We start from the raw sequence: 26,231 nt of genomic DNA, 5'->3' as shown, positions 1-26,231 counted from the left end.
ATTTTGTAAATCCAAAGTAGTTGGTACAAGGCCATGGTAATAATATTTTTACTTGTACCTTGGTAGACAAAACTTTTCATGTAATCTTATATCATCCTTTATCTTGAATAAATGTGAGCTTGGGAGACACATTCAAAGTCCACGTTCAATTGAAAGATGAAGGGCGTGCACAAGGCAAAATATGGTCCCATCATCACCCAAAGCTAGCACAATGACTATCTTCTCATAATTAAGTCCAATGAATAGTATGCGTGCATGTATTAATGCATGCATAGGCAGACCCAGACACACATTTATATATGTGTATTTGTATACGTACGTGTTGGACGTAGACACACATGCATACAAGGACCTAGACACACATGTATTTGTATAATGTGTGTGAGACACAATGATATGAACCCTTATAATTAAGAGGAATTTATTTGTATATTCTACTAGACTTTGTTCATTCAGAAATAAAATTAGATATTTACTAACCATGATTACCAAGTCCAACTATGTTAAGGTGGGGTTTGCCTTGGATTAACCTTCAATACTACAAATTTATAAGATCCCATGTAGAAGTTTATGGGTCAATCCTATACATGGCCTTGCAAGTCTTGTTACACAATGAATGATGTATTAGAATGCATGTTTATTTACTACTATATTGGAATGCATTATATACATTAAAACGAGTATCTAGAAATAAACAACACTACGCTAATTTGTACTCATAGATGGCCATTAGTTAGTTAATCCATCATATTGTAGGAGGATGCATTGTGTATATCATATTCAATTATATTAGAGAGTGAGAAGAGAAAAAGTTATGAGAGCTTAAGAGTTATGATATGACGCACAATAACTAATTAGTCAATACTCATGTAGGATTTCCTCTTCATAAGGATTACCCAAATCGACTCATCATACTTATTGTTGGATCCTATTATATTACCTATAACTAAACTCAATGTAGCTAATTGACACATTATGTGACTTTATCCATTGATACCCTTGAAAGATTATCCACAAGGATTTATCAATCAATTGAAAGATTTATCCATTGATACCCTTGAAAGATTATCCACAAGGATTTATCAATCAATTCATTATACTCTTTATGGGATCCTAGTATATTACCTAGTACTAAAGGAGAGCATGGAAATGCAGGAGTGGAACACTATGTTTAGTGATGCGTTGTGAAAGGAATGGCAAGGTGAGCAAAGTATTGCATTCAAAAAAATGGTTTTCTATGGTTGCTTTTGTTAAAAAAAATGAAATTCAATATTTGAAAAAATGAAGAGAAATTGTGGACTATAGTCTCAACTAACTCAACACATTAGTTATAGAAGATTTATACTACATGAATGCAAAAAAAAACACTAGTAAGTGGAATAAAATCAATAAATTATTATGGGTTATCTATCATATGTTTGTTTTGGTGATGGATCGGTTGTGTTAACCACCAATGTTAAATAAAATTAACAGAGTAAACTCAACTAGTAAGCGTGAGTTTAAACGACACAATAACACTATGATTAATCAATTAAATGATTGGAGAATGCAATCAATTTGGAGAATGCAAGAGTAAAACTATGATTAATCAATTAAATGATTCGAGAATGCAAGAGTAAAACTAACACAATAAACTCAATTAGTAACCATAAGTTTAAACAAGACAATAACATTATGATTAATCAATTAAATGATTAGAGAATGTAAAAGTTTAATTAGTTTATTGCTAGTTTTAAAAGCCTACTAAGGAAAGCTAATGGGGGGTCAAATGAACTTGGGGTCACTGAAAAGTTAAGCACACAGGAACAAAACGCAGGTGAAGAAAACAGGGAAAAACGATGCTTAACGCGGGATCAAGAAGAAGAAGGCGATGGCGATGGCGAGCTTGAGAAGGCTTTTTCTTAGAAACACTTACCAGAGCTTCCTCGACGCAAAAAAGCAGAAAAACACAAGCACACCAGCAAACCTAACCTGCAGAGAAAACTATTTGAAACGCCATAGCTCGAAGCTCCATAGCTTAATTCCCTGCGCAGGTGCAGAAAACAGAAACCCTAATCTCGGCCATTTCTTTTTACTCTGTGTTTTATTTCTGATCTTACTTACCTTCAGCTCAGAAAGAAAGCGCTTGACAACTTGTTAAGCGTAGAATCTTCTGCACAATTTTTTCTTTCGCTTCACTTGCACTGTACTCCATGCCCATTTCCTTGCTGGCATGGAAAATTGAAAAAAATGTAGACATTTAGAAGAACGGAGTCCTTCTTGCGCTTCTAGGGTTAGGTTTTCCCTTCCCTCTTAGATTGTTTTACCTGCCATATCTTGGGTTAGTGTTTACCCGCTATCTAAGGCTTTACCTGCCATTTGCATCAGTCAGTTGACCTGGTTATTTTGCTTTGAATTTTAGGGTTTGCATGCCCTTGTATTGTGTTTCACTGCACTGGGGGAAGTCATAGCATTGTCTTTGCTGGAATTTTGCCCTAATCATCAAACGGTACCATCTTCCTTAAAGCACACAATCTGTGGTGACGATACCAAGAATGCCTTGATTCCACATGTAACACAAGCAGGAGATTCTTGATGGTGAGACGAAATTTTTGTGTGCTCGAAGTCAGCGGGCGTGAATTTCAATAGAGCTTTTCTGGATGGTCCTTGTCTACTTTGGGCACTTCACATGGAGAATCTGGTGGCTGAGAGGGTTTTCCAAGCTTTTGTGTGGACACTTCAGGTTTCAGAATGTGGCCGTTGCAAGGTCTTTCGATGAGCATCTGTTTGGGCACTTCAAATTGGTGTACGGCTCAACTTACTAATTGCATGAAGCTTTCTCCTGATTTTAAAGTGAGTGGAGGGGTGTTTAGAGCTTTCCCCCCTCTTATGATCTTTGCTTTTCAGACTGCAAAATGGGTGGACGGAAGGCATTGTTTTAGGCATCTCTCAAACAAATTGGGCATTTGATGCTTGTGCTTGTCGTCTTTGGCCAGCGGAAAGGTGTTTGAATATTTTGTGTCCTTTAGTTACTGCTTAAAGAATTACTACCTCAATATAGAGCTATACAACGACACCTACCACCATGTCTTCAAGCAGCAAATTTGCTCGGAAAACAGGTTTGGGACAGTCTGGTTCTTCTCAGAAACGACGGATTGTGCCACTCCGTCAGGGTCCACCTGCTGGGGACAGTATATCAAAGGGACACGGAAAAGACAGAGTTGGATCTGTTAGTGCAGCAGGCAATGGAGGGACTGCAAATAGCTCTCAAGAGGAATTGTATCAGCTTCTTGCTCATCCCAGTGGAACAATGCGACCCTTTGCTATGATGATACGCCTTACTCCAGAGATCCTAGAGGAGCTGAAGCAGGCAGAAGCTGAGGGTATTGAACCTATGATGAAGTTTGGAGCCAATGCCAGCGGCCATGTAAGTTCTCAAGTCAAGTTTCTTCTCTAAACTGGTATTATTGGTTCTAGTGACAGCTTTTGGTACTATCTGAATCATATTTTTTGGTTGAAGTTCCTTTAGCATTTCAAACGGCCTTGACCACATTTAAAGTACAACTATCCATCCCAAATAGTGCTTTTTGTCAATATGCATGAGCACAGTGCACACCATTGCAAAGGTCTTGCCGTATTTAAATTGGTGGTGTCGTCTGTGTGAGGAGCCATGCTCCTTACACATGACATTTGCCTCATAGTCTCAGGGTGGGCTGCTCCTGCATGGATGATATGATTTGTACAGGAACAGAGAGGCAGCCATAGAGTCCGCAATCCATGTGAAATATATCAGTCAGAGACAAAAGCTCTTTGAGATGACCTTTTTTTAAATGGAAAGATTTATTAAAATGCATGCAGGATCGCTTCTGAGTGGATTAGGGGTACAGACAATGGAGCACCACAAGATTGTGTAGCAGTTATGGTTTCTATTGACTCGTGTGACTGCTTTGGACCAGTTTTGACCCCAGTGTTGACCACTCTGTTCATCTTTGACCACATTGACCAGCAGTGACTTTGGGGTTTTATCAGTGTGTGACTAAATTTTTACCATTAAGGACTGCTTTTAACTATTTTGGTGCTGACTTTTGGATGAAAAAGCACAACATGTACGACAAGCTGTGCTGTTCCAATTGTGCTGCCATTGTCGTTACAAATGATTGTAAAAGGTTCCCTCAATCTTGGAAATGTGCATGGCTGTTGAGTCTGTGGAGATACCTGGGCTGCTCACAACGAATCTGTCCTTAGTGGTCCCGATACATGAATGCTTTAATGACGATTAAGGCATGTGTGAACTTCAGACTTGGAAGCGAGATGGGAGAAAAGATTTGGAGGAGGGTAGAGAGTGAAGAAGAGCACAAGCAACACCTGATTGGGGTCCAACTACCCACTTAAGGGCCCCCATTACTGCTGGTATATTTGCTTGTATTGTTGCAAGTTGCAATGAGGACAAAGATATGGGCTGAATCTGCCCAATGAATGGACTGACCTGAACCTTGCGTTTTCTCGTGTGAGAACCTGCGTCTTGACTTGCCTATGGCTGCCTTGGAGCTGCTGGTTGTGGCCGCCCCCCTTCCTGGCTGTTGGCTGGACTATTTGATGCTTTCGTTAACCTCCAGATGGACTGAAGATGCTGCGTTAGCTTTGACCTCACCATGGACCCCCTTCTTGCTTGCGTTATTGGACACCTTTCTTCTTCTAAAATTATTTGTAAGTCTGGCCTTACGATGGTATATATCTCCTTGGATGCCCTTGGGCAGCCTGGAGACTTTCATAGCGCTGGAGCTGAAGATGTTGCTTTGCACAATGATCAGATAGGAATTATGGAGACCCAACCCACCGTTTTATAGGTGCTACGAGTGCTTTTCGGATTTTGGTTGGCCAACGCTTTCTAGACTAAAAAATTATCAAAAATGTCATTAAACATGTTCATATTGTGCGCAATCTATGTCCCATCCATTGGTGCATGTCGTGGGCACTTCAAGTCTTCAAGAGCATGTTGGACTATTAATAGGGCTGTCCACAGCCCCATCATAGAGATCATATCTTTGATCATCTGCTCCTAAGTCTAACAAATGTTGGGAGTAGGTCTTCAACTTGAGAACATATTCCATGTCTGCCTGAAGAAAAGCACACCTTTGATGGGCTGCCTACTAAGGCTTGACCTATTTCTGCATGCAAACTACTGCTATATGCAAGATCTATTTAGAGAAGTCTAATACACATGCACAAAATTGGTTGAAGATGCAAAAATGCAAGCCCTAATTTGGTTGCGAGTTGCCTAAGCAAAAATGCAAACCCTAATGCAAAATATGGTGCCTAAGAAAAACCTAGATGCTTTGATATCTCATTGTGTTACATGAAACACACTTCTTGACTTGCCGTTGGCTGCCCAGTAGCTTCTGATTTTGGCTGCCCCTTTCTGGCTGCCGGCTTGGACTGCTTGATGCTTGCATTAACTTCCAAATGGAGTGAAGATCTTTTTACATTACCCTATGAACTATAAGAGGGTGCATAGATTCATGGGACACACAGGGTATTACATAAGATTCATCTTCTTGTATCCCATATATGCCAAACCTTTGTATAAGCTGATGATTGTCTTCAAATGAACACATGAATGCCAATGGGCATTTGAAAAGCTGAAAAAGGCATTAGGAAGCACACCCATTTTGAGATCCCCCAATTGGGATTTGATTTTCCATGTGCATATCAATGCCACAACATTTGCTATTGGATGTGTGTTGGCACAGTCAGTCAGGGAGCACAACATGGAATTCCTTGCGACCTTTGCTAGTCGTTTAGCTTGACCTGGACTGCAGACCCTCCTTGCTTTGGATGCCTTTGGGCTGCTTGGAGTGTCATGTGCACACACATGTACATGCTAATCTCAGGACCCATCCTAGAGTGCAGCCAGATAAAGAAGGATTAAAGACTTATCAGAACCAGGGAATAGGAGCATCAGTTGCTGTTTTTTGGCAGGGATTTGTCTCACGGACAGTGTGGTGTTGCTGTCGGCCAGCAAAAGAATGCATAAATCTTGTGGCTGAAGCACATGAAGAATTTATTGTCCTGGACTTGGCCGACCAGCAGTCGGCCAGTCCATGGGGACTTTTCCAGCCTATAAAAGGCATAATTGCTCATCGTTTTTGATCATTCAACTCCTTTTGAGTTGGGTCATAGAACTAGGGTTTGTTTAGGTGTTTTACCTTTTCATGGAAGGCAGCAAAGGGCTGCAAGACAGATGTACCTTGTACCATATGAAATACTGAATTTCCAGCTCTCTCTCTCTCTCTCTCTCTCTCTCTCTCTCTCTCTACTCTCCCTTCTGTCTGCGTTTTTGCATCAGCATTGTCTAGATGGTGTTTAGGGCTGAAAGAAGCATATCAGAGCTTCCGCATGTAACATTGGTATCAGAGCATCTTGCTCAGCAAGGCTTAACATTGATTCAGTCCCATATGAAGGTGTATAGGTCCAAGGTACAGGAAAGTGCACAAGTATGAGGCCCAAGGCAAGGAACACAAGACCGGGAAGAACTCCTAGGAGGTTGGTTGGTGGTGTTCCACAAGACCCAAAGGGGATGGTAGTCCTGTGAGTCGGGACTGTGAAGTCGGGAAAGGCTTTCAAGCAACGGTTCTAAGGGAGGATGATCCTCCAAGGGGTGGAGTGAGAGTGCCAAGACTCATTTCTCAGGAATGAAGACCAAGACGGTGTTCAGAGACAGTGCAGGAACGGAATGGGGACTAGATGGAATAGATGCATAGATCTCCTTCAGAGTTAGAGGGGATTTGGAGATCGGGTCGGGTATTCAGTGAAAAGGTTGCCAGAGTAGGAAGGATGACAGAGGGACTCTGGGAATGGAATGGGATGATGACAGTCATCCAAGAAGCAGATTGGAATCCCGTCATCAAGTTTAGCAGAGGGGGATGTCATGTGCACACACATGTACATGCTAATCTAAGGACTCATCCTAGAGTGCAACCAGATAAAGAAGGATTAAAAGAATGCATAAATCCTGTCGGCTGAAGCACATGAAGAATTTATTGTCCTGGACCTGGCCTACGAGCTGTCGGCTAGTCCATGACCTTTCCAGCCTATAAAAGGCATAATTGCTCATCGTTTTTGATCATTCAACTTTGAGTTGGGTCATAGAACTAGGGTTTGTTTAGGTGTTTTACCTTTTCATGCAAGGCAGCAAAGGGCTGCAAGACAGATATACCTTTTTGTACCATATGAAATACGGAATTTCCAGCTACCTCTCTCTCTCTCTACTCTTCCTTCTATTTGTGTTTTTGCATCAGCTTGTTCTAGATGGTGTTTAGGGCTGAAAGAAGCATATCAGAGTTTTCGCATGTAACATGGAGACTCCAACAAGGTTGGGGCTGAAGATGTTGCTTTGCACAACAATCAGATGGGAATTATGGAGATCCAAGCAGGCGCTATGAGTGTGTTAGAATATTGTGCATCTCAATGTACTGGGGCCATGCCTATTTTATGGGTTTTTTATACTTTTCTCCTTTTAGTAGGTCGTGAGGCCATCCGCCAGCTCCTATGGGCAGTCGGCCAGCTTCCTTGCCTCACTATACAAGGGGCCTCCTCTATTCACTTCCATCATCCAATCCTAGCACATTGCAACACTCTTTGCTCACTATTTCCATTATAAATGCCTCATGCTATAATAAAGGTGATCTTGTCAACTAGTGCTCTCTCTCCTTTGCTCTCACTCTCTCTTTTGTTTTGTTGGTGTTGGACTCTCACACTCAAACACATAGAAACCTGCACATTAGGGTTAGGTGCAGGAAGAAGAAGCTCACACAGAAATGAGAGAGAGAGAGACAGAGAGAGAGCCAAAAGTGTGGTAGCCACAATGTCATGTGCATGATCAATGCCATGTACCGTCTCAGGGCTAATCGAGAAGGGGGCAGCCAGTAAAAGATCAGTAGAACTAGGATTTAGGAGCATCTGGTGCAACAGAGGCCAATGTGGACTTGTATTAGGGGCATGGAAGGAAAAGGTGGAGCTGTCGGCTGCTTGCAAAGGTGGGCGACTAGACCAGTTCAAGGCGGCTGGACCAGATCAGAGGCGGCTGGTCCAGATCAGTATAACGCAAGATTTGTATGGCTTTTTCTCCACGACTGTTGGCCGACCAGCAGTCGGCCAAGTCTACAATTGTCCCAAGGCCTATAAATAGGCGCATATGCTCATTGTAGTCACCATTCAATCCTCTAGGGATTGGGTCTTAGGGGTCCAAGTAGGGACCAGATCTAGGGTGTTTACCACCTTTTATGAAGGCAACCTAGGGCTGTAGCAAAGTACCCTTTTTGTACCATATGAAATATACTGAATTTCCAGCACATCTCTCTCTCTCTCTCTCTCTCTCTCTCTCTCTCTATATATATATATATATATATATATATATATATATATATATATATATATATATATGTGTGTGTGTGTGTAGCAAAGTACCCTTTTTGTACCATATGAAATATACTGAATTTCCAGCACATCTCTCTCTCTCTCTCTCTCTCTCTCTCTCTATATATATATATATATATATATATCTGCGTTTTGCATCAGATGGTTTCCAGGAGTGTTTAGGGCTGAAAGAAGACTCCCAGAGCTTCCGCGTGTTGCATTGGTATCAGAGCATCAGGCTCAGCAAAGCTAAACACTGATTCAGTCCCATATGATGGTGTACAGGTCCAAGGTACAGGAAAGTACACGAATACGAAGCCCAAGGCAAGGAACACTGAATCGGGAAGAGCTCCCAGGAGGTTTGTTGGTGGTGTTCCACAAAGCCAAAGGGGATGGCAGTCCTGTGAGCCAGATAGGTTCTCGGGCAACGGTCCCAAGGGAGGTTTATCCTCCAAGGGTGATGTGAGAGTGCCAGACTCATTTCTCAGGAATGAAGACCAAGACAGTGTTCAGAGTTAGGGCAGGAATGGATTGTGGACTAGATGGAACAGATGCATAGATCTTTGTCTGAGACAGAGTGGTTTGGAGAACAGGCCGGGTTTTCAGAGAAAAGGGTTTGCCAGGGATGGATGGATGACAGAGGGACTTCGGGAAAGGATTGGGATGATGACAGTCATCCAAGAGCAGGTTGGATTCCCGTCATCAAGTTTAGCAGAGGGGGATGTCATGTGCACGATCAATGCCATGTACCTTCTCAGGGCTAATCTAGAAGGGGGCAGCCAGTAAAAGATCAGTAGAACTAGGATTTAGGAGCATCTGGTGCAGCAGAGACCAGTGTGGACTTGTAGCAGGGGCATGGAAGGAAAAGGTGGAGCTGTCGGCTTCTTGCAAAGGTGGGTGACTGGACCAGTTCAAGGCGGCTGGACCAGATCAGAGGCGGCTAGTCTAGATCAGTATAACGCAAGATTTGTATGGCTTTTTCTCCACGACTGCTCCAAGGCCTATAAATAGGCGCATATGCTCATTGTAGTCACCATTCAATTCTCTAGGGATTGGGTCTTAGGGTCCCAAGTAGGGACCAGATCTAGGGTGTTTACCACCTTTTATGAAGGCAGCCTAGGGCTGTAGCAAAGTACCCTTTTTGTACCATATGAAATATGCTGAATTTCCAGCACATCTCTCTCTCTCTCTACTCTCTCTATATATCTGCGTTTTGCATCAGATGGTTTCCAGGAGTGTTTAGGGCTGAAAAAAGACTCCTAGAGCTTTCGTGTGTTACACACAAAATGCAAGTCAACCCTTGCATGTGTGTCACATCCATATAATATAGAAGTACAAAATATTATATGTAGAGTGTCCTTTCACACTTGATATCCAAGGGGAAAAACCACATGGGAAAAAGTGCCTTGGTTAAGCCCTGTTCACACATAGCACTACCATAAGTGAGCATATGCCTACAAATCCCCCCTGTAGTGAAAGTGTGAACCTTTACAAGGTAGCAGATCACTCTCTGTATGAGAGTAAGCCCAAAGCTTTGCGGAAAGCTTCAAACTATTCTCGAGATAATGCCTTTGTGAATAGATCTGCAACATTATCCTGTGTAGGGAAGTAAGATAAATTGATCTCCCCTGCATGTAACCTCTCTCTGACATAGTGATAATGAATCTCAATGTGCTTGGTACGTGCATGAAATACGGGATTTCGTGCCACGGCCATAGCGCTCTGGCTATCAGTGAGAATGGTGGTGGGTGTCTGCTGACACTCACGAAGATCAGCCAATAATCTCAACCATACACAATCTACTGTAGCTGTGAAAACTGCCTTGTACTCAGCCTCACAAGTAGGTGTGGCAACAGTGGGTTGCTTTTTGCTCCCAAGATATGCATGAACTGCCAAGAAAAAAATAATTCCCACTGGTGGATTGCCTGGTATCATAATCACCAGCCCAATCTGAATCACTGTATGCATAAAGTTGCAAGCTGCCCCCCCTTGGGATAGAACAAACCAAGATCCAGGGTACCTTGAAGATAACGAAAAATGCGTTTGACTGCTTGCCAATGCTTTGTGCCTGGGCTGTGCATGAATTTGCTTAACAAAGACACCCCAAAAGATTGCCTAGCCTCGTGTTACACAAGTAAATGAGGCATCCCACTGCCTGGTTGTAAATGCTGGCCTCAAAAGGCTCTCCAATATCATGCATAGTAAGCTGTACACCTGGTTCTATTGAAGTACAAATGGGCTTACATTCATCCGTGTGAAACCTTTTTAGCAAACTTTTTATGTACTTAGTTTACTGCATAACAATGCCATCATATATATGCATAAATTGTATGCCGAGATAGTAGTGTAAAGGCCCTGAATCTGACATATCAAATTCAGCTTTCAAATCAGCTTTGAAATCTGAAATTTGTGCTTTGCTAGTACTTGTAACGAGCATGTCATCTACATACAAGATGACTATGAGAATGTCGGCACCGGTTTTCTTCATATATAATGTGCTTTCAGTTGGACTATTCACATAACCTTGGCTGGTTAGATGAGCATGTATTTTATCATACCAAGCTCTTGGAGCTTGCTTTAACCCATACAATGCTTTGTGTAACTTGCATATTTTATGTTTCTCACCAGGAACTACAAAACCAATGGGCTAATTTACATATACTTCCTCCTGTAAATCCCCATTTAAGAATGCAGTTTTGATGTCCAATTCAACCCGGAAGACCATTACAGCTACGCAATTAGCAAGACAGTTTATCGAGCAATTGTTTAGACTGTACGGGTTACCGCGCAGGACATAGTCAGTGATAGGGACTCAAGTTTACGAGTGATTTTGGAAACTTGTTTTTGAGAAGTTGGAAACAACTTTGAATTTGAGTTCCTCAGATCATCCTCAATTTGATGGCCAGGCTGAAAGAGTGAATCAGATTTTGGAGAACATGCTTCGAGCATATGTATCCAAAAGACAGAGTTCATGGGAGGATTATCTTCCTATGTTAGAATTTGCATATAACAGTACTAAGCATATGAGTACAGGTTTTAGTTCTTTCATGCTTATGTATGGTTTTCAACCTAGATCACTTGTTACAGTGGGATTCTCAGGACTTCAGCATGATGCAGCACGTAATTTTTTGCAAGATATGCAAGAAATGTTACAAGTTACGAAGGAATCTATTAGAAGTGCTCAAGACCGAGACAGATTTTATTCTAATAGACATCGTTCACCCAGAGAGTTCTCTGAAAGAACGATGGTGTATTTGCGAGTTCCGAAAGATTCCGAGACTTTACAGACAGGTCGATCTCCAAAATTATCCCCTAGATATTGTGGACCATTTCGTATTACATGACGGATTGGTTCAGTTGCATATGAATTGGATTTGCCTTCTCATGTGAAAGTTCATCCTGTATTTCATGTCAGTAGACTTAAGGAAGTACTGGGTGGAACAGACCAGTTAGTTACTCCTCAAGAAATCATAGATGTCGAGGACATGACATTTGTTTCACACGAACTTGAAAAGATTCTTGGATTTCGTGAAAGAAGATTGCGTAATACGCTTATCACGGAATACAAGATCAAGTGGGAGGATTGTGTTGAGGAGAACGCTACATGGGAGACATTGACTACTCTTCAGAGAGATTACCTTGGCTTTTTAGTGAGCTCAGGAGTGAGCTCTTAGAGGAAGGGTGCAGCTGCCAGAGTCAAGGCAGGCAGTTGGATGGAACCTGCGCGTGCAATCGACGAACGTGGGGCACTGGAAGAAACTTGCACGTGCAGTCATGCTGGATGGACATCGCTGGCTTGCGTGGCAAGGAGAAGTGGCTCTGATATGACTGTCGGTTGCAGTTGAACTAGGGTTTTGGCACAACAACCGAGAAGCAGGCACACACAAGATGATAAGATGCAAAGAGATGATTGCAATGGAATGAGTGGAGTTGGAGAGTCAACTGCATAATATCAAAATACAATAAAAGTGGTGGTGTCCTTTCACACCAAGTATCCAAGGGGAAAAACCCAAAGGGAGAAAAGAGTGCCCTTGGTTAGCCCATGTTCACATGTGGCACTACTCATAGCATATATGCCAATAGTAATGCTGGCAATTTCTTCGGATCACTACCATTTCACCATAATTTATCCCTCTGTAAGGATGTCTCTTTGAGTTTAGTGTTGTGCCCTTGGGTTACATTACCCGTAAATTGGGTTTCGAAATTGTGACACCAAACTGCACTAAGCATTTGATGTAGACATTTAATTCTCTTTTTATTGATTGCTCATTAATTAAGGCAAGGGATTAAGACTGTTCATGCTAAGGTTTAGCCATGGCAGGGGGGTGTGCGTGACAGCTTGATTAACCCTCACTTAACTGTGCACAGTTCAACACGAACATCACTTGCATTTTGTCAAGTCACATAATGCAACTATGTATCCCACAGAAGATGAGAGAATGACATGCCGAAGTTCTTTGAGGCTCCATTTTTCTCACATGCAGATCAGCTTTAACACTTGTCTGGTTGATTGTCTTAATGTGCAGGTGATACAAGTGGGGCATGAAAATTTCAAGTTTTCATCAGCATCAGAACCAGGAGATCTTTGTGACATATATGAAGAACGAAGAGCCGAAAGTGGACAACAGATGCTTATAGAGGCTGGCTCAGCATGGCGTAAACTGTCGGTGCAGCGCATTCTAAGCGCTACTGAGAAAGACCGTGTGAAAAAACGCACAGCGGAGGCAGAAAAGAAGCAACGATTACGCAAGTAAATGGACTCATTTGCATTTGTGTCACATAAAGAGTCATGATATTGCATGTTTGAGTGCTTCACAAAGAAGCTTATGGGTTTTTCGATGCTGAAACACAGGTCTATTTTAGTGGACCCAAGCACACAGATGAGCATTCCTCAGGCTGCTCCTGCGGAGGGTAAGATTGTAATCTGAGTTTGTATGTTAATGGAATTGTTTATTTAAAAAAACACCAAGATTGATGTGCTTTTGATCCCCCCCCCTTTTTGACAGTTAACGGCAGAAAACCTATACTCAAGATGAGAAAGGAACCTCCACCTAAAAAGCGCAAGGTCACGATGAGCCCTGGTGAGTTGTCAAGAACTTCGTTTGACATATGGTTTGTATGCCACCCATTGTGGCATGCACGGAAGCCTTGCTGGACTTGATCCAGCCTTAAGCCTACTGATTAGGAACATGCAATGAATCGATAGAGAGAGAAGAGAGAGATGAACTGTATTTTCAGCATATTAGTATGGTACAAAAAGATGTATATGACTGTACAACTATTATGGCCTTTGGCCTTCCAAAAGAGGACTGAATTCTAGACCAAAAGGACTGCCTACTGACTGGCTACGACCTGCTCTCGAGTGGGGATCAGATGCTTATGACTTATGCCTTCCTATTTATAGGCTCTAGGAATTACCCCCACAACAGGCCGACTGCTGGCCAGCAGAAATGGGCACAAAAATTCTTAAATGCTGCTGAATGTGTGTGTTTGATGCCCTTGACTTGGCCGACTGATGAGCTGCCTATCGGGGACTTCTGCTGTACCTGCTGGAGCCTCTGTTATGTACTGGAAACTGCTGCCTTATCAAAGATTAGCTATGCGATTAGCCATGTCCACAGCTGTGCATGTGACACCCATACACGTGTACATGTGCACGGACATACACTCACACATGCCAGTGTCACTTTTACATGCACACTATCTTTTGCTCCATTTAATTGATTCTTTTGTTAATGCAAGGTTTGGCATATCTACTGTACATTTATCTTGCACATCAATAGTAAAGGCACGCATGTGTGCATGCACACACACACGCGCGCGCGCATGCATCCATTCTCTCTTTGTTGAGTACCAGTTAATGCTAAGCCAGTTATCTTCTGAAGCAGTGCCATCTGCCCCAAAGCCAGGTCCTCAGTCAACTGCCACTTCTCTGATTGGAAATCATCAGATAGCCTCACCTGCTTCTCCATCACCTGAGCCGGTCAGTACTGCTGTGAGGGGAACTGCTTTATCTCATACAGGTGCTTTGCATCGTTCAAAAGGTCAACCTACCACTGGAGGGGAGTCATCTGGGCCATCGGTCAGCAAGGCTGCTTCTATTGAAAAGGAAAAGGTTCAGACTACTACTATGACTACTGGAGCCGAAGTTGGAAAAACCGGATCAAAGACCAACATGACAGATTTACGCAATCTGCTGATCACTCTTCTGCAAGAAAATCCAAAAGGGATGACAATCAAGGTGCACAACTTCTCTTATCATGGTGGCACCATCCCCCATCCCCCATCCCCTTTGCCGCCACACACCCAGCTTCAAGGGGTCTGTATTACTGGTGCATTTATGCATGATGCCTGTGTTTTTTATGCTTTCTTACTGCAACCTAACTTATCATGCAGGCACTGGAGAAGGCAGTTACAGAAGGAATGCCTGTCAATCTAGAAAGGAAAGTTATTGAGAAAGTCATCAAGTCGGTATGTAGGGTCTTATCTCAACACTACTGTGTTTTCTCTTAAATGAGTTGTTTTTTCTAAATAAAATTCTTTGTCTTGGCAGATAGCATCTTATCATGCACCTGGGAAATATCTGCTGAATTCTGGAGTAGAGAAAGGGACCTTTGTGGAACTGGCAGTTGCTAGCTCAGGAAGATCACAGGAGACATATTGGGCTACGACACGAGAAGAGGAACCTTCTACTGACTTGACCATAGACGCTATTGGCCAGAAAGAGACAAACCCAGAACTTCCAAACATTTCCTCTTATCACTCCCATGACGCTTCTGTTAAAGACGTTTCCTCACAACCAGTGGACTCTCAGCTGCATGATCTGAAGAGAAAACAAGAGAACTCACCGGAGCAGAGAGCATCTGATGCAAAGGTTGCAAGCAGTGAATGTAGTGATGCGAGCAGCTCAAGTGAGAGTGGAAGTGAAAGCAACAGTGAAAGTGATACTAGCGGCAGTGGAAGTGCTAGTAGTGCAAGCGAGAGTGGCAGTGGCAGTGGCAGTGATGCTAGCAGTAGTAGCAGTGATACAAGCATGGATGAGGATGTTGACATAATGAGCGATGATGAGAATGAGAACAAATCTGACATGAAGCAGCAGAAGGCAAAGGTGAAAGATGTAAAATTAGTGATGAAGGAGGACAAAAGGGTCCAGGAGGATTTCAAAGCCAGAGAGGAGATAGAGTCCAGGTCTTCTGAAAAGTGCAAGCCAAGCTCTGAGGAACAACCAAGGGGTCCACTCAAAACACGTCCAACTTCCAAGCATATAGACATAGGAGCAAAGGATGGAATGGCTGATAACCTTCTTGAATCAGTGTTTGGACCTGATGAAGATGCTGATGTATGGCTAGATAATCATGTTCCGATCAGTGATGCTGGGTTGAGGGTTCCATCTGAACTCAACCATTTTTCCTCGACATTGGATACGCATACCAGTGCCGGAATCCCTACATCTTCTCAAATGATTCCAAACGAAGAGAGAAAGCTATTTTCTCAGAAGCCAAACAATAATCAAGAGCAAAGGAAAAGAAACGGTGATGCTGGATCTTTAAAGAGGGTAAACCATTTGGACATCCTGGTAGACAAGATCTGTGAAGAAAAAGATGAAACAAATGGTAGTATTAGGGGTAATCAATCAGGTTTGCATCAGCAAAAGGATCGGAAGTCGCCATTTAGGCTAATTGGAACGGACCAGCACTTGTTGAAGTCAGAAGCTAGGAGTTTCAACCTCTCACATGTAGACAAGAAAGAGCATAGGGTGTTGCTAGTCAAAGATGACAACTTGTCATCCAGAAACCTCTCACTGAACTTGGAGGCAAGCAAAGTGAACCTTGAAGGCTCACCCATGAGAGCAAAAGATAGGTTACAAAAGATGGGAAGACCTCCTATGGAAGAAAGTAGTGTCAAGCAGTTGCATACCAAGCAGCACTCAAGCATGGAGGCTAATAGACCAAAGAGTACAAATAGAAGAGAAAAGCACAGCAAAGATGCAGACAAACATGATACAGAAAAGGTCTCTGAAGTCACAGTAAGAGGTAAGAGTCCAGAAGATACGGCCAAGGTTTCTGTTCTGGGTGCAAGTACTCTTGAAGGTACTGGTAGGCTACATGAGGGAAGGAGGATTGTCAGAAGCCCTGATCGATATGTGAAAGACTTCTCAGGAAAGGATGACGACAATCTAGCTAAAGAAAGGGTCAGTGAAAGCAGCATGTGTAAGCTCACAAAATCAGGGGAAACTTTAGCTAGACCAAGCAAATTTGTGGAAGCCCAGCAATGGGTACATAAAGATGGAGGAGGAAACAAGGCTAATTTGCACCGTTTGACTAAAGATTTAGACCAGTCTGGTGGAAGTGATCGAGATGTGCTGCAGATTGTAAGGTCCAATAAGGATTCTGCAAAAGCTTCTCGTCCCAGTAGCCAGGAATTGGCTGAAAGAGCAGGATCAATGGAAGCGCAGGCTGAAAGGCCGCTGAATGATGTAGAGTTCTTTAAGAGGGCTAAAGATTTTGGTGGAAAGGATAGCCTCAAAGAAGAAGAATTAACTGGAAGGCCTCCTCTCAATGGAGTACCTTCCAGCATTCAGTCCAAGGAAGGAAGGAGGATGGAAACTGCTCATATTGATTATGGTCGCTTATCACACAATGGACCAGTTCATAGCAGAAGTTCTCTTCATGAAAATGATAGAATGGCTTTACAAGACTTGGAGCTAGGGGAATTTAGGGAACCGCCATCTGTGAATGAACCTAATGAACCCAATAGGCCATTTTCTAGGAATGAGGATATCAGGAACAAGCAGTCTTTTGAGGCTACAAGTAGGGCAACCTCCAAAAAGAGGAGCCCAAGTCCAGAAATCGAAAGGCTGCAACTTGTCACTAGGAGTCTACCTGAGGTGCCAAGGCAGTCTCCTGCCAAACTTGGAAACGATTCTGGGCAAGGTGTGCAAGAATCACAAAGTGGAAAAAGGAGGCTTGAAGACATTGAAAGTGCTGAGACTTATAAACCTCCCAAGAAGAAGCTGGGAGCAGATCAAGTCAAGCAGACACAGAATGAGAGGGGTGGTTTGACCAAGGAGGAGCACAGAGGAAGGACAAGGTCTAGTGGTTCTGATGTGCAAGAGCATGGGGCAGGCTCCAGAAAAAATGAGAGAGAGATCAATAAGAAACGATGCAATAAGTTGTTGGGGGATACAAAAACTTCTGCTGTGAGCCAACAGAAGCCAAGCAGTGCACCTCTTGCTGAAGATGGAAAGCATAGAGATGACCAGAAAACCAAGCACTTGCAAAGAAGTGGCAAAAGGCAGACTCCTCAGTCTTCGGAGGTTCAAGGGGGTGAGTTCTTTGCACCATACGAGAAGAAAGAGCCGGAGCTGCGGGGGCCTATCTATAGTTCTGAGCAGTAAGCATCTGATTTGATATACTTTGTGGGATGTATACTATTTAGTTATATGACCTCCAGTGGTGGGGGTATTCGACCCGGCTGCTTGCATTGGGAGGCGAAACTCTTCACCACCAGGCTACAAACCCAGCACTGGCTAATGCATGCCTTTTTTTTTTCCAGGTTCAGAGAATATCACAAGGAATTCAATGAGAAGTATCCAATCTATTTTCAGCTCAACACATCACTAGAGAGCGATAAGTATGTCAAGCAACCTTCTGGAATTGAACTGCTGTGAAGGTTTGGTTTTTAAAAACTAGTGTCTAGCTAGGTGGTGGCTGGTATACTAGTCATGTAGTAGCACTTCCCTAATGAAGGTGTCGATGGTGGACAGAAGGAAAGCATGTATGGTAGCTTCTATGTATGGATAGTAGCAGAAGCTGAGGATTTCAAGAAAGTGTGCTGCTGCTTTTCCTGCACTCCAAGGGAGCATATTCTGGAACTACTCTAGCTTAGATCTGCCATGCCATCGCGTGCTTTCACACGGAAAATCAAGCTGCTGTGCTTCCTGCACTACAAAGGGGCATAACTTGCATGTCCTCTGTGACTTAGATCTGCCATACCATTGTCCTGTCTCACATGGCACATCTTGGGAGGCTAGTTGAATGCTAGTGACTATGGGAAGGGCATGTTGTGCACTGGTTTGTCAGATATTGAAAGGCTTTGGGTTCAGCTACCAAGGACGCTTTTGTGTGTGTGTGTGAGAGAGAGAGAGGGAGAGAGAGAAAAAGAAAGTTATATTAACGTCTACGGAAGACCCCAAGGGCCTATGAGACCAAAAGTAATACAATGGTACCATGTATATATTGAGCCATGGAAAACTGAAAGAAAAAGTAAAATGAAAACATCTGATAGTACATGTGATCAGCAAATGATCTTGTGTAGAGTGAGATATGCTGTGATCAGCTAATGATGATACCCGCCTCGGCTAGAACCAATCTGATGGTGGAGCGAATGTCAGGCCTCTGTGATGGGAGCGTGACATGTCGGCAGAGAACCTCACGAATCTCTCTGTGTGGGTCCCGAGGCTCTGGGTCGTGGACGTCTGGCTCGCAGAATGGATCGAGCTCTCTCGCTAAGAACTCCTCTGGAGCGTGGGTACGGGTGGCGGGCTCTGATGTCGTAGTAGAGGAATTGTTGTGGGCAGTGGATTTCGATGTGGATGTAAGAACTTTTCTGGAGCGTGGAGCTGGAGCGTGGGTACGGGTGGTGGGCTCTGATGTCGTAGTAGAGGAACTGTTGTGGGCGGTGGATTCCGATGTAGATGTATGTACGACAAAGAAATCTGTGATGGCTCTTTGTGAGGTGTCATGTCAGAGCCGGGGCTATCTCTCAGCATGCTGCCTCAACACTACATCCCTGTGTCGTCTGAGCTCCATCAAGTACATGCCCAAGCACCTCTGATCCTCAAACTGTATCACCCATGTGACTGGTCCGAATCCCTCTCGGAAGAGGCAGTGGAATCTCCCCCGTATCTCATAGTAAGTCGGGCAACTGAGCATATAATGGGCCTCATCCTCTACTGCTCCTGTGATGCATAGTGTGCATGTCCTCTCCTCATGTGGGATATCCTCAGCTCTGCTAGTCTCTACTCTGAGGCGGTGGGGGGATACCCTGAGCTGGCGGATCGTGGTACGCATGGCATGTGACATGTGTATCTGTATGTATCCCGGAATCTCAAAGAATCCGTCCTCGGAGAGTCTCAAGAAGTGATCTCTGTAGAACTCACACTTCTTACTAATCTCTGACGGAGACACCCATGTCTGGTGTATGTGTAGCCCAAGTGGATCTAACTGGATTAACGTCTAGAGCCTATGAGACCATGAATAGTACAACGACACCATGGGTATACAATGCCATGGAAAAAGTAAAAAAAGCTGTGAAAACTGAAGACAGAAACATGACTCTATAAGCCTCTTGATGGCAAATGTGGCTATGGTGATGGCATGTCATGGCATCAGAGAATCTCATGGATCTGTTTGTGTAGTGGAGATTCTAGGTGCTATGGGTTGGGGGCGCCTGGCATGTTGGATGAAGTAGGCTTGCCCACTTAGGACTCCTCTGGGACGTGTGAATACGACTCTTGTGTATTGTTGGTATGAGCTGATGTCAATGCGGTAGTGTCGGCATGGGTGGTTGATGTGGATGTTGGTGCGATGAAGAAATTTGTCTAAGAGGATGAATCCTCATGCTATTAGAGAGGAACCATCGGCGACTTTATGCCATGTAGGTGTACCTTATGTAGCCCGTGAAGGATGCAATGTGTATGGTAGTGGTCAAAATGTGTGTCAAATGCCATTGTCGGCTGAAAATGTGCATGCACAACACATGCAACATGGGCTGCAATTTTCTGTTGGTGCAGGTATTTTGTGTCTCTCTCATGCTACTCATGCCCTCGAGTGTGCTCGTGAGGGAGAAGTTATGGGTGAAAATGCACCAATGTGTGTTGAGGGGCTAGCCTTGCCTCATGGCCATTTATGCATGTTCTAGAGGCAGAAAGGAAGAAAAGGTTTCAATCAGGATTACAACCGGTGTACAAAGCGGGACTACAAATGTATCTTGGTCACACCTTACAGCAACTACCACCACTGCCACCGAGCAATTGGAACTCAAGTTCAATTGATCCAATAAGGCTAAATCCTCATGGCTGTCCAAAACCTGCAAAATAGTGGACAGTCACCTAAAAAGGATTAAAACCAAGATAAAAATGGTCCAAAGGCTGAAAATAAGCCTACCAACAAGCATCCCTTCCAAGTGAAAGACTATAGTCTCACTGTGGAGCAGAAAAAACAGTATATGAGCGAGAGAAATGCTTTACTTGTGGTAGCACTGAGTATATTGCAAATGCATGTCCAAACAAGAAGAAACATGATAATGCGAATGCATCAAAGCCCAATGTGCATATGGTTCCGGATGTGCAGAGCAATACTTCACATGATAGCAAAAACTGGGTATGTAAAGCTTGGGGACAGCTTAAGGATAAGCCTGCTTTGTTCATGTTTGATGATTGTGCAACTGAGAACTTCAAATCCACACAGATGGTAGTTGCTTTGGTAGGGGACATGGGTCCTCAAATTGAAGTAGGGGCTGTCTTTGTTGGTAGATAAGTGTAGGTTATGCCAGTTATTGGCAAGTTGCGCATTCACATTCAAGGTTATTTGGATCATGAAAACTTTTTTTGTAGCTCCTTTGAATGGTTGTGATGTAATGCTTGGAAAACCTTGGTACACATGCATTGATCTGCGCAAGGCTTACAAGAGCAACATATCACCTTCATGCATAAAGACCGAGAGCATGTGATTGATTCTAGTGAAGAGGGTGATACTATTCCCATTGTATCCCATGTACAATTAAGAAAGTAATGAAAAAGAGTGTTTTTGTACACTTGATTTTTGTATGAGATCATGTTCAAGAAACTAATGGGCATGTAGACACTTAGTAATGATAGGCTAGAATTCTTGCAAGAGTACAATTATTCTTTTGTTGATGAGTTACCAAAAGAGTTTCCACTCGCACGATTAGAAGAGTATCGCATTGATCTTGTACTGGGTAGCTCACCAAATAGGCGAGCCTATTGTATGAGTGCATCCCAAAGAGAGGAGATCATGAAGCAGGTAAATGAGCTCCTTGAGAAGGGTTTGGTTTAGCCAAGCTCTTCCCTATATTGTTAACCCGTTCTCTTGGTTCAAAAGAAGGATGGAGCTTCTCGTATGTGTGGATTAAAGGGCTTTGAATAAGCTCACCATCAAGAATCGGTTTTCGATTCCAGGTATAGATGACATACTTGACTAGTTGGATAGATTGGCATACTTTAGCCGAATTGATCTCAAGAGTGGATATCATCAAGTGCGTGTGGTGCCTAAGGATGTACATAAAACTGCTTTTAGGAAAGCATTTGGCCTTTATGAGTATCTTGTTATTTGATCTTGGGAGAACAAGTACATAATGTCATGGGCATTTTTGACCATATTTCCATACCAATGCATATGAATACAGTATTGCAAACAGTGTGGTTGTCGGTGTAGACTTGCAACTCACACTACCCTCTCAAGTGCCCCATGTTTCCTACCATTTGCTCTCTACTGTTCCACCAACACATGGTAGCAAAAATTTGCAAGAGAGCACATAGGACAAGAGAACACTACACTTGGGTGTGAACATGGAGTCCAGCTTCTCCCTCCTGCTACTTGCTTCCATATTTAAGCAGCACAGCTTACCAATTGCAAGTAGGGCTAATGACTGTGGAAGTCTTTGCAATGGAAGCGTTTGGGGTGTTGAAATCTTCAATCTGTCACGATCCTTCACGACAAAATTCTTCAGGAGGATGAAGGGAACCCTGACAAAGCTCCTCTATGGTTCAACTTGAAAAAGGAAGGCTGAAATTAGGGTTTTCAGCAAAAAGACCAGAAATTACAGCAAAAATAAGAGATGTTTTGCCGAATTTCAGTCATTGGGAGTGTGTGGGAGAGTGAATACCACCTTGAAACACTCTTGGAAGCTTGGAAAACACACTAGCAAGCTTGGATATGGAGTTGGGAAGGAGAAAGTGCAGAAAATGCAACCAAAAAGGCCTCATGAAGGGGGCGCCTACTGTAAATGGAAGGGCAACTGAACATTGGAAAAATCTAATCAATCATGAAATCTGAAAATACACATAAGCATGCCAGATAAAACAAGATGACAGTACACCACACTAGGGGCCAGAAGATGGGCTGAACCCCCCCTTTATGGTTAGATTACTAAAAAGGAGTCTGCTTCCAATACAACTTTGCGGGTGCCGAGGGTTCACCACTGGCTACACCCATTTCTTCCAATACAAAATGAAAACAAGAAAACATCACATAAACTGAATTTGCTGACAATTCTCAGCACAAGTGAGCATTCCCGGCTTCAAGCACATGCAGGATAACTATGGACAGTCCATAGTACTCCCACATCAGCCCGGGACAACTCAACATCATCATCTTCTTCCTGTCTGGCTCATAGAGCAAGTCGACCAGCCCTCAAAGGCTGTTTTCAGCAGTCAACCAGCCCTCTGTAGCCTCAGAAAAAAGCGACCAGCAGTTGTACACAAGCCCGCAAACCCCCTGTCGGAAGGAAAAACTGTCTAGAAGTAGTTGTACACAAGCCTGCAAACCCCCGGTCGGAAGGAAAAACTGTCTAGATGTCCACGACCAGCTCTTCCTCTCTGTTTTTAACCTTTGTCCAGCCTCTGTTCAAGCTGTAAATCAGTCGGCCAGTAGTGGAGAACATGCAGAATAAGTCGACCAGCACCTCCCATGCACCTGTTAGGTATTCGTCACGATAGAAGGCTGTAAACAGCCTGGAGAAGCAGTCGACCAGTCCCCATGCACCTGGAAAAGCAGGTTCCTACCTCCAAACTAGGGTTTTCTACCATAATAGGGCTTCCTTGCTGAAAATAGCCCACACGTGTGCTTTTTTGGTCCAGAAAGGGGGTGCTTACATGAAGGAGGTCCAAATAATGTCCAGAGCCCAGTTTTTGGCTGCCACTGTATTAAATAAGTCTTGCTCAATGTGTACTCACTTATAAGTTGTCCGGTCACTTATAAGTGAGTGTGAACCTGCACCAATAATTATTAACATGTGAACTCATAAAGCATGTACTATCATGTCAGGCTACACTTGCCATACATGTACTGTCATGTCAGGCTCCATATGCCACACAGACATACCATGTCAGGCTGCACCAGCCATACATGTATGTCATGTCAAGCTCCGCATGCCACACATGAACAGTAGAAAAATAGAAGTTGTAAGGAATTTTGTGACATTTTCTCCGGCTTCTAAGCAGTTGACCGCAACTGAAAAGCTTCTAAGTAGGCCTTCAGAAGTTCCGGATAATCCGCAAAATCATCCTCGTCCATCCATTTTGCATCCATAGCCGAATAGTTTTTAAACTTCACAAGATACCTGCGCACTAGCTTGCCACTTGCATGCTTGCGCTCTTTATGAAAAACTATCTGCTCAGGTTGCAATACCTCCTCAAGTTCATCCACTTCTGGTGGATCTTCCAAAATTGGTTCCATAGGAGGTGGTCCCACATAAGGCCTTAGCAAACTGACATGAAAGGCATTGTGTATTTTCTAGTGATCGGGCAATACCAATCTATATGCCACTTCATTTATTTTCTGCAAAATTTGGAATGGCCCATAATACCTGTTTGAAAGCTTAGGAAACTGGCCTTCCTTACCTGGCCGCTTCCGAAGACGTACTTTCTCAAACTTTAGTAATACCCAATCACCTTCCTTGAAAACCACGTCTCGCATGTGTTTGTTAGCTGCCTTTTTCTGCTTAGCTTGAGATCTTTCTATGGCTATCGGAACCTATGCAAACACAGTATTCAAATCGCGGACATACTCATGTGCTGCAAAGATTTCGTCTTTTGTTGGTAAGATAGGTGGAAGCACCACCTTGCCATAGACTATCTCAAATGGAGCCTTATTAGTTGAATAATGCACTGTGTTATTGTATGCAAACTCAACCAATGGCAAATACTTTTCCCGATCTGACTTCTGCTCAGATACATAACACTTGAGCAAGTCAAGCACAACTGAATTTGCTATTCCCCTTTGACCATCCGTCTGAGGATGATAGGTTGATGAAAAACTCAACTTTGTGTCCATATTATCAAACAATGTCCGCCAAAATAAACTGGTAGTCCGAGGATCTTTATCCCCCACAATAGACCTGGGCATGCCATGATGTTTGAAAATTTGAGCTAAGAATAATTTTGCCATGTGCTCTGGCTTGATTGTTTTCCTCACAGGAATAAAGTGTGCCTGTTTGCTAAAACGATCTATAATAGTCCATATAGCATCATTTCCATGTGCCGATTTTGGCAGATCCATAATGAAATCCATAGCAATGCTTTCCCATGGTTCTTGTGGAATGGGTAAGGGCTGAAGCAAACTAGGTGTCTTGTGTCTGTCAAACTTGACATTCTGACACACTATGCACTCTCGCACATAAGCTTCAATATCCCTGCGTAGAGCTGGCCAAAAGAAATATCTTTCCAAAAAGCATGTATAGTAGCCAGAATACCACGATGACCAGCATATGGTGGAGCATGACACTCTTCCATAACCTTTTGGCGTAATTCACGTATTACACAAATACGATTCTGCATCATCAGAAACCCATCTCTAATCGAATAAGATGGGACAGCAGTACCATGATTCAAATCAGCCCAAATAAGCTGAAAATCCGTGTCCAAAGCATATATATCTCACATCCTTGATAAGTCCTAATGGTAGGCGGTAGTTACGGCATGCACTTGTGGCTTGCGTGAAAAAGCATCCGCCACCAAATTCTTCTTGCCCATGATACGCAAACTCTGAAAATGGAACATGGACAAGAAGTTTGCCCACCTTAAATGCTTTTCCGAGAGTTTAGGCTGTGTAAGAAAGTGTTGTAAACTCTGGTGGTTTGTTTTTACCATAAATTCGGTGCCCAAAAGATAATGCTTCCATGTTTGAAGGGCATGAATAACGGCTAACAACTCTTTCTCATAAACCTGCAAATACAATTCTGCATGTTGCAGCCGGCGGCTTTCAAAATAGCCCCCAAACAATCTCCACATGCATCACACTCGACCACAAAAGGCCTATGCAAATCTAGAATAATAAGTGTTAAAATATTGCATCTCTCCTTATGCTGTCGTGGAGTCGTGTCGGCCTGTTTCCTACATCCAACTGCTTCATGCACAAGTATATAAGAGTTGCTCTCTTTTATTCATATCTTTATTGCCCTATTTGCTGGCTCTTGTACTCTGTAACCTCAAGCTAATAAAGCTCTGTTCTTGCTTGCAATCTTTCTCTCTCTCATGTTTATTTGCTTCCGCTTGTGTGCACATTCTTTCATGGTATCATATGCTTAGGCTTCGACTGTTGCACAATCTGCTTCTCTCTGTTTTTTGCTTCCCTAGATTCTCTAGGCTCTAGATCCTTCAAATTGTGGCTGCGTTTTTCTTTCTTAGCTGCGTTTTTTGCTCTACAAGCCCTCCAACTGCAGTCGGTCAGCCCCCAGGCTGCGTATTCTTCTACAGAGGCAAGTGGAGGAGTTCTAGCTGCAGATTCAGTAAGTGCATCAGACAAGTGGTACATCAGCTCTTCTCCCTCCAAGATCCCCTCCCTCTTCCGGTACGAGGTTCCCGGTGGTGTGTTTTTTGGGTTTCTTTTGCTGTTGTCCAGCTTGCATCTTCAGAGGGGGCTTCTAGTCCCTAGTTGGATCTTGTGGAAAGGTGCTTGCGAGAGCACGTGGATTGCTTAGAGGTTGTTTGAGACATAGCTTCTTTGAGGCAGACATGGGTCCCCCTTGCACGAACAAGGAGGACAAGCTCAGTGGTTCAAACTATGATCACTGGAAGCTACAGATGAAGGTCTGGT

General features: G+C 43.3%; 1 protein-coding gene across 2 annotated transcripts in view; it reads left to right on the top strand.

Moving 5' to 3' along the window:
- The first annotated feature begins 1,770 nt into the window (after window positions 1-1,770).
- LOC147638246 (uncharacterized) overlaps window positions 1,771-26,231 on the top strand; it is a 31,492-nt gene continuing 7,031 nt past the window's right edge. Inside the window, exons 1-9 of one of the 2 annotated variants that reach the window (XM_086798165.1) lie at window positions 1,771-2,785; window positions 2,887-3,406; window positions 12,921-13,144; window positions 13,247-13,305; window positions 13,401-13,475; window positions 14,283-14,635; window positions 14,791-14,865; window positions 14,948-17,787; window positions 17,950-18,027. In XM_086798165.1, the coding sequence (XP_086654291.1) occupies window positions 3,065-3,406; window positions 12,921-13,144; window positions 13,247-13,305; window positions 13,401-13,475; window positions 14,283-14,635; window positions 14,791-14,865; window positions 14,948-17,787; window positions 17,950-18,027 (4,046 nt within the window). In that variant the 5' untranslated portion in view covers window positions 1,771-2,785; window positions 2,887-3,064. Of the gene's footprint in view, window positions 3,407-12,920; window positions 13,145-13,246; window positions 13,306-13,400; window positions 13,476-14,282; window positions 14,636-14,790; window positions 14,866-14,947; window positions 17,788-17,949; window positions 18,028-26,231 lie in introns of both variants that reach the window. The other variant, XM_086798166.1, reaches the window with a different exon arrangement.

The sequence above is a fragment of the Cibotium barometz genome, chromosome 5 (assembly GCF_041138505.1).
Source record: "Cibotium barometz isolate CiBa-2024 chromosome 5, ASM4113850v1, whole genome shotgun sequence".
NCBI lineage: Eukaryota > Viridiplantae > Streptophyta > Polypodiopsida > Cyatheales > Cibotiaceae > Cibotium > Cibotium barometz.
The sequence above is the reverse complement of the archived record's forward strand: the minus strand, read 5'-3'. Positions and strand labels throughout refer to the sequence as shown.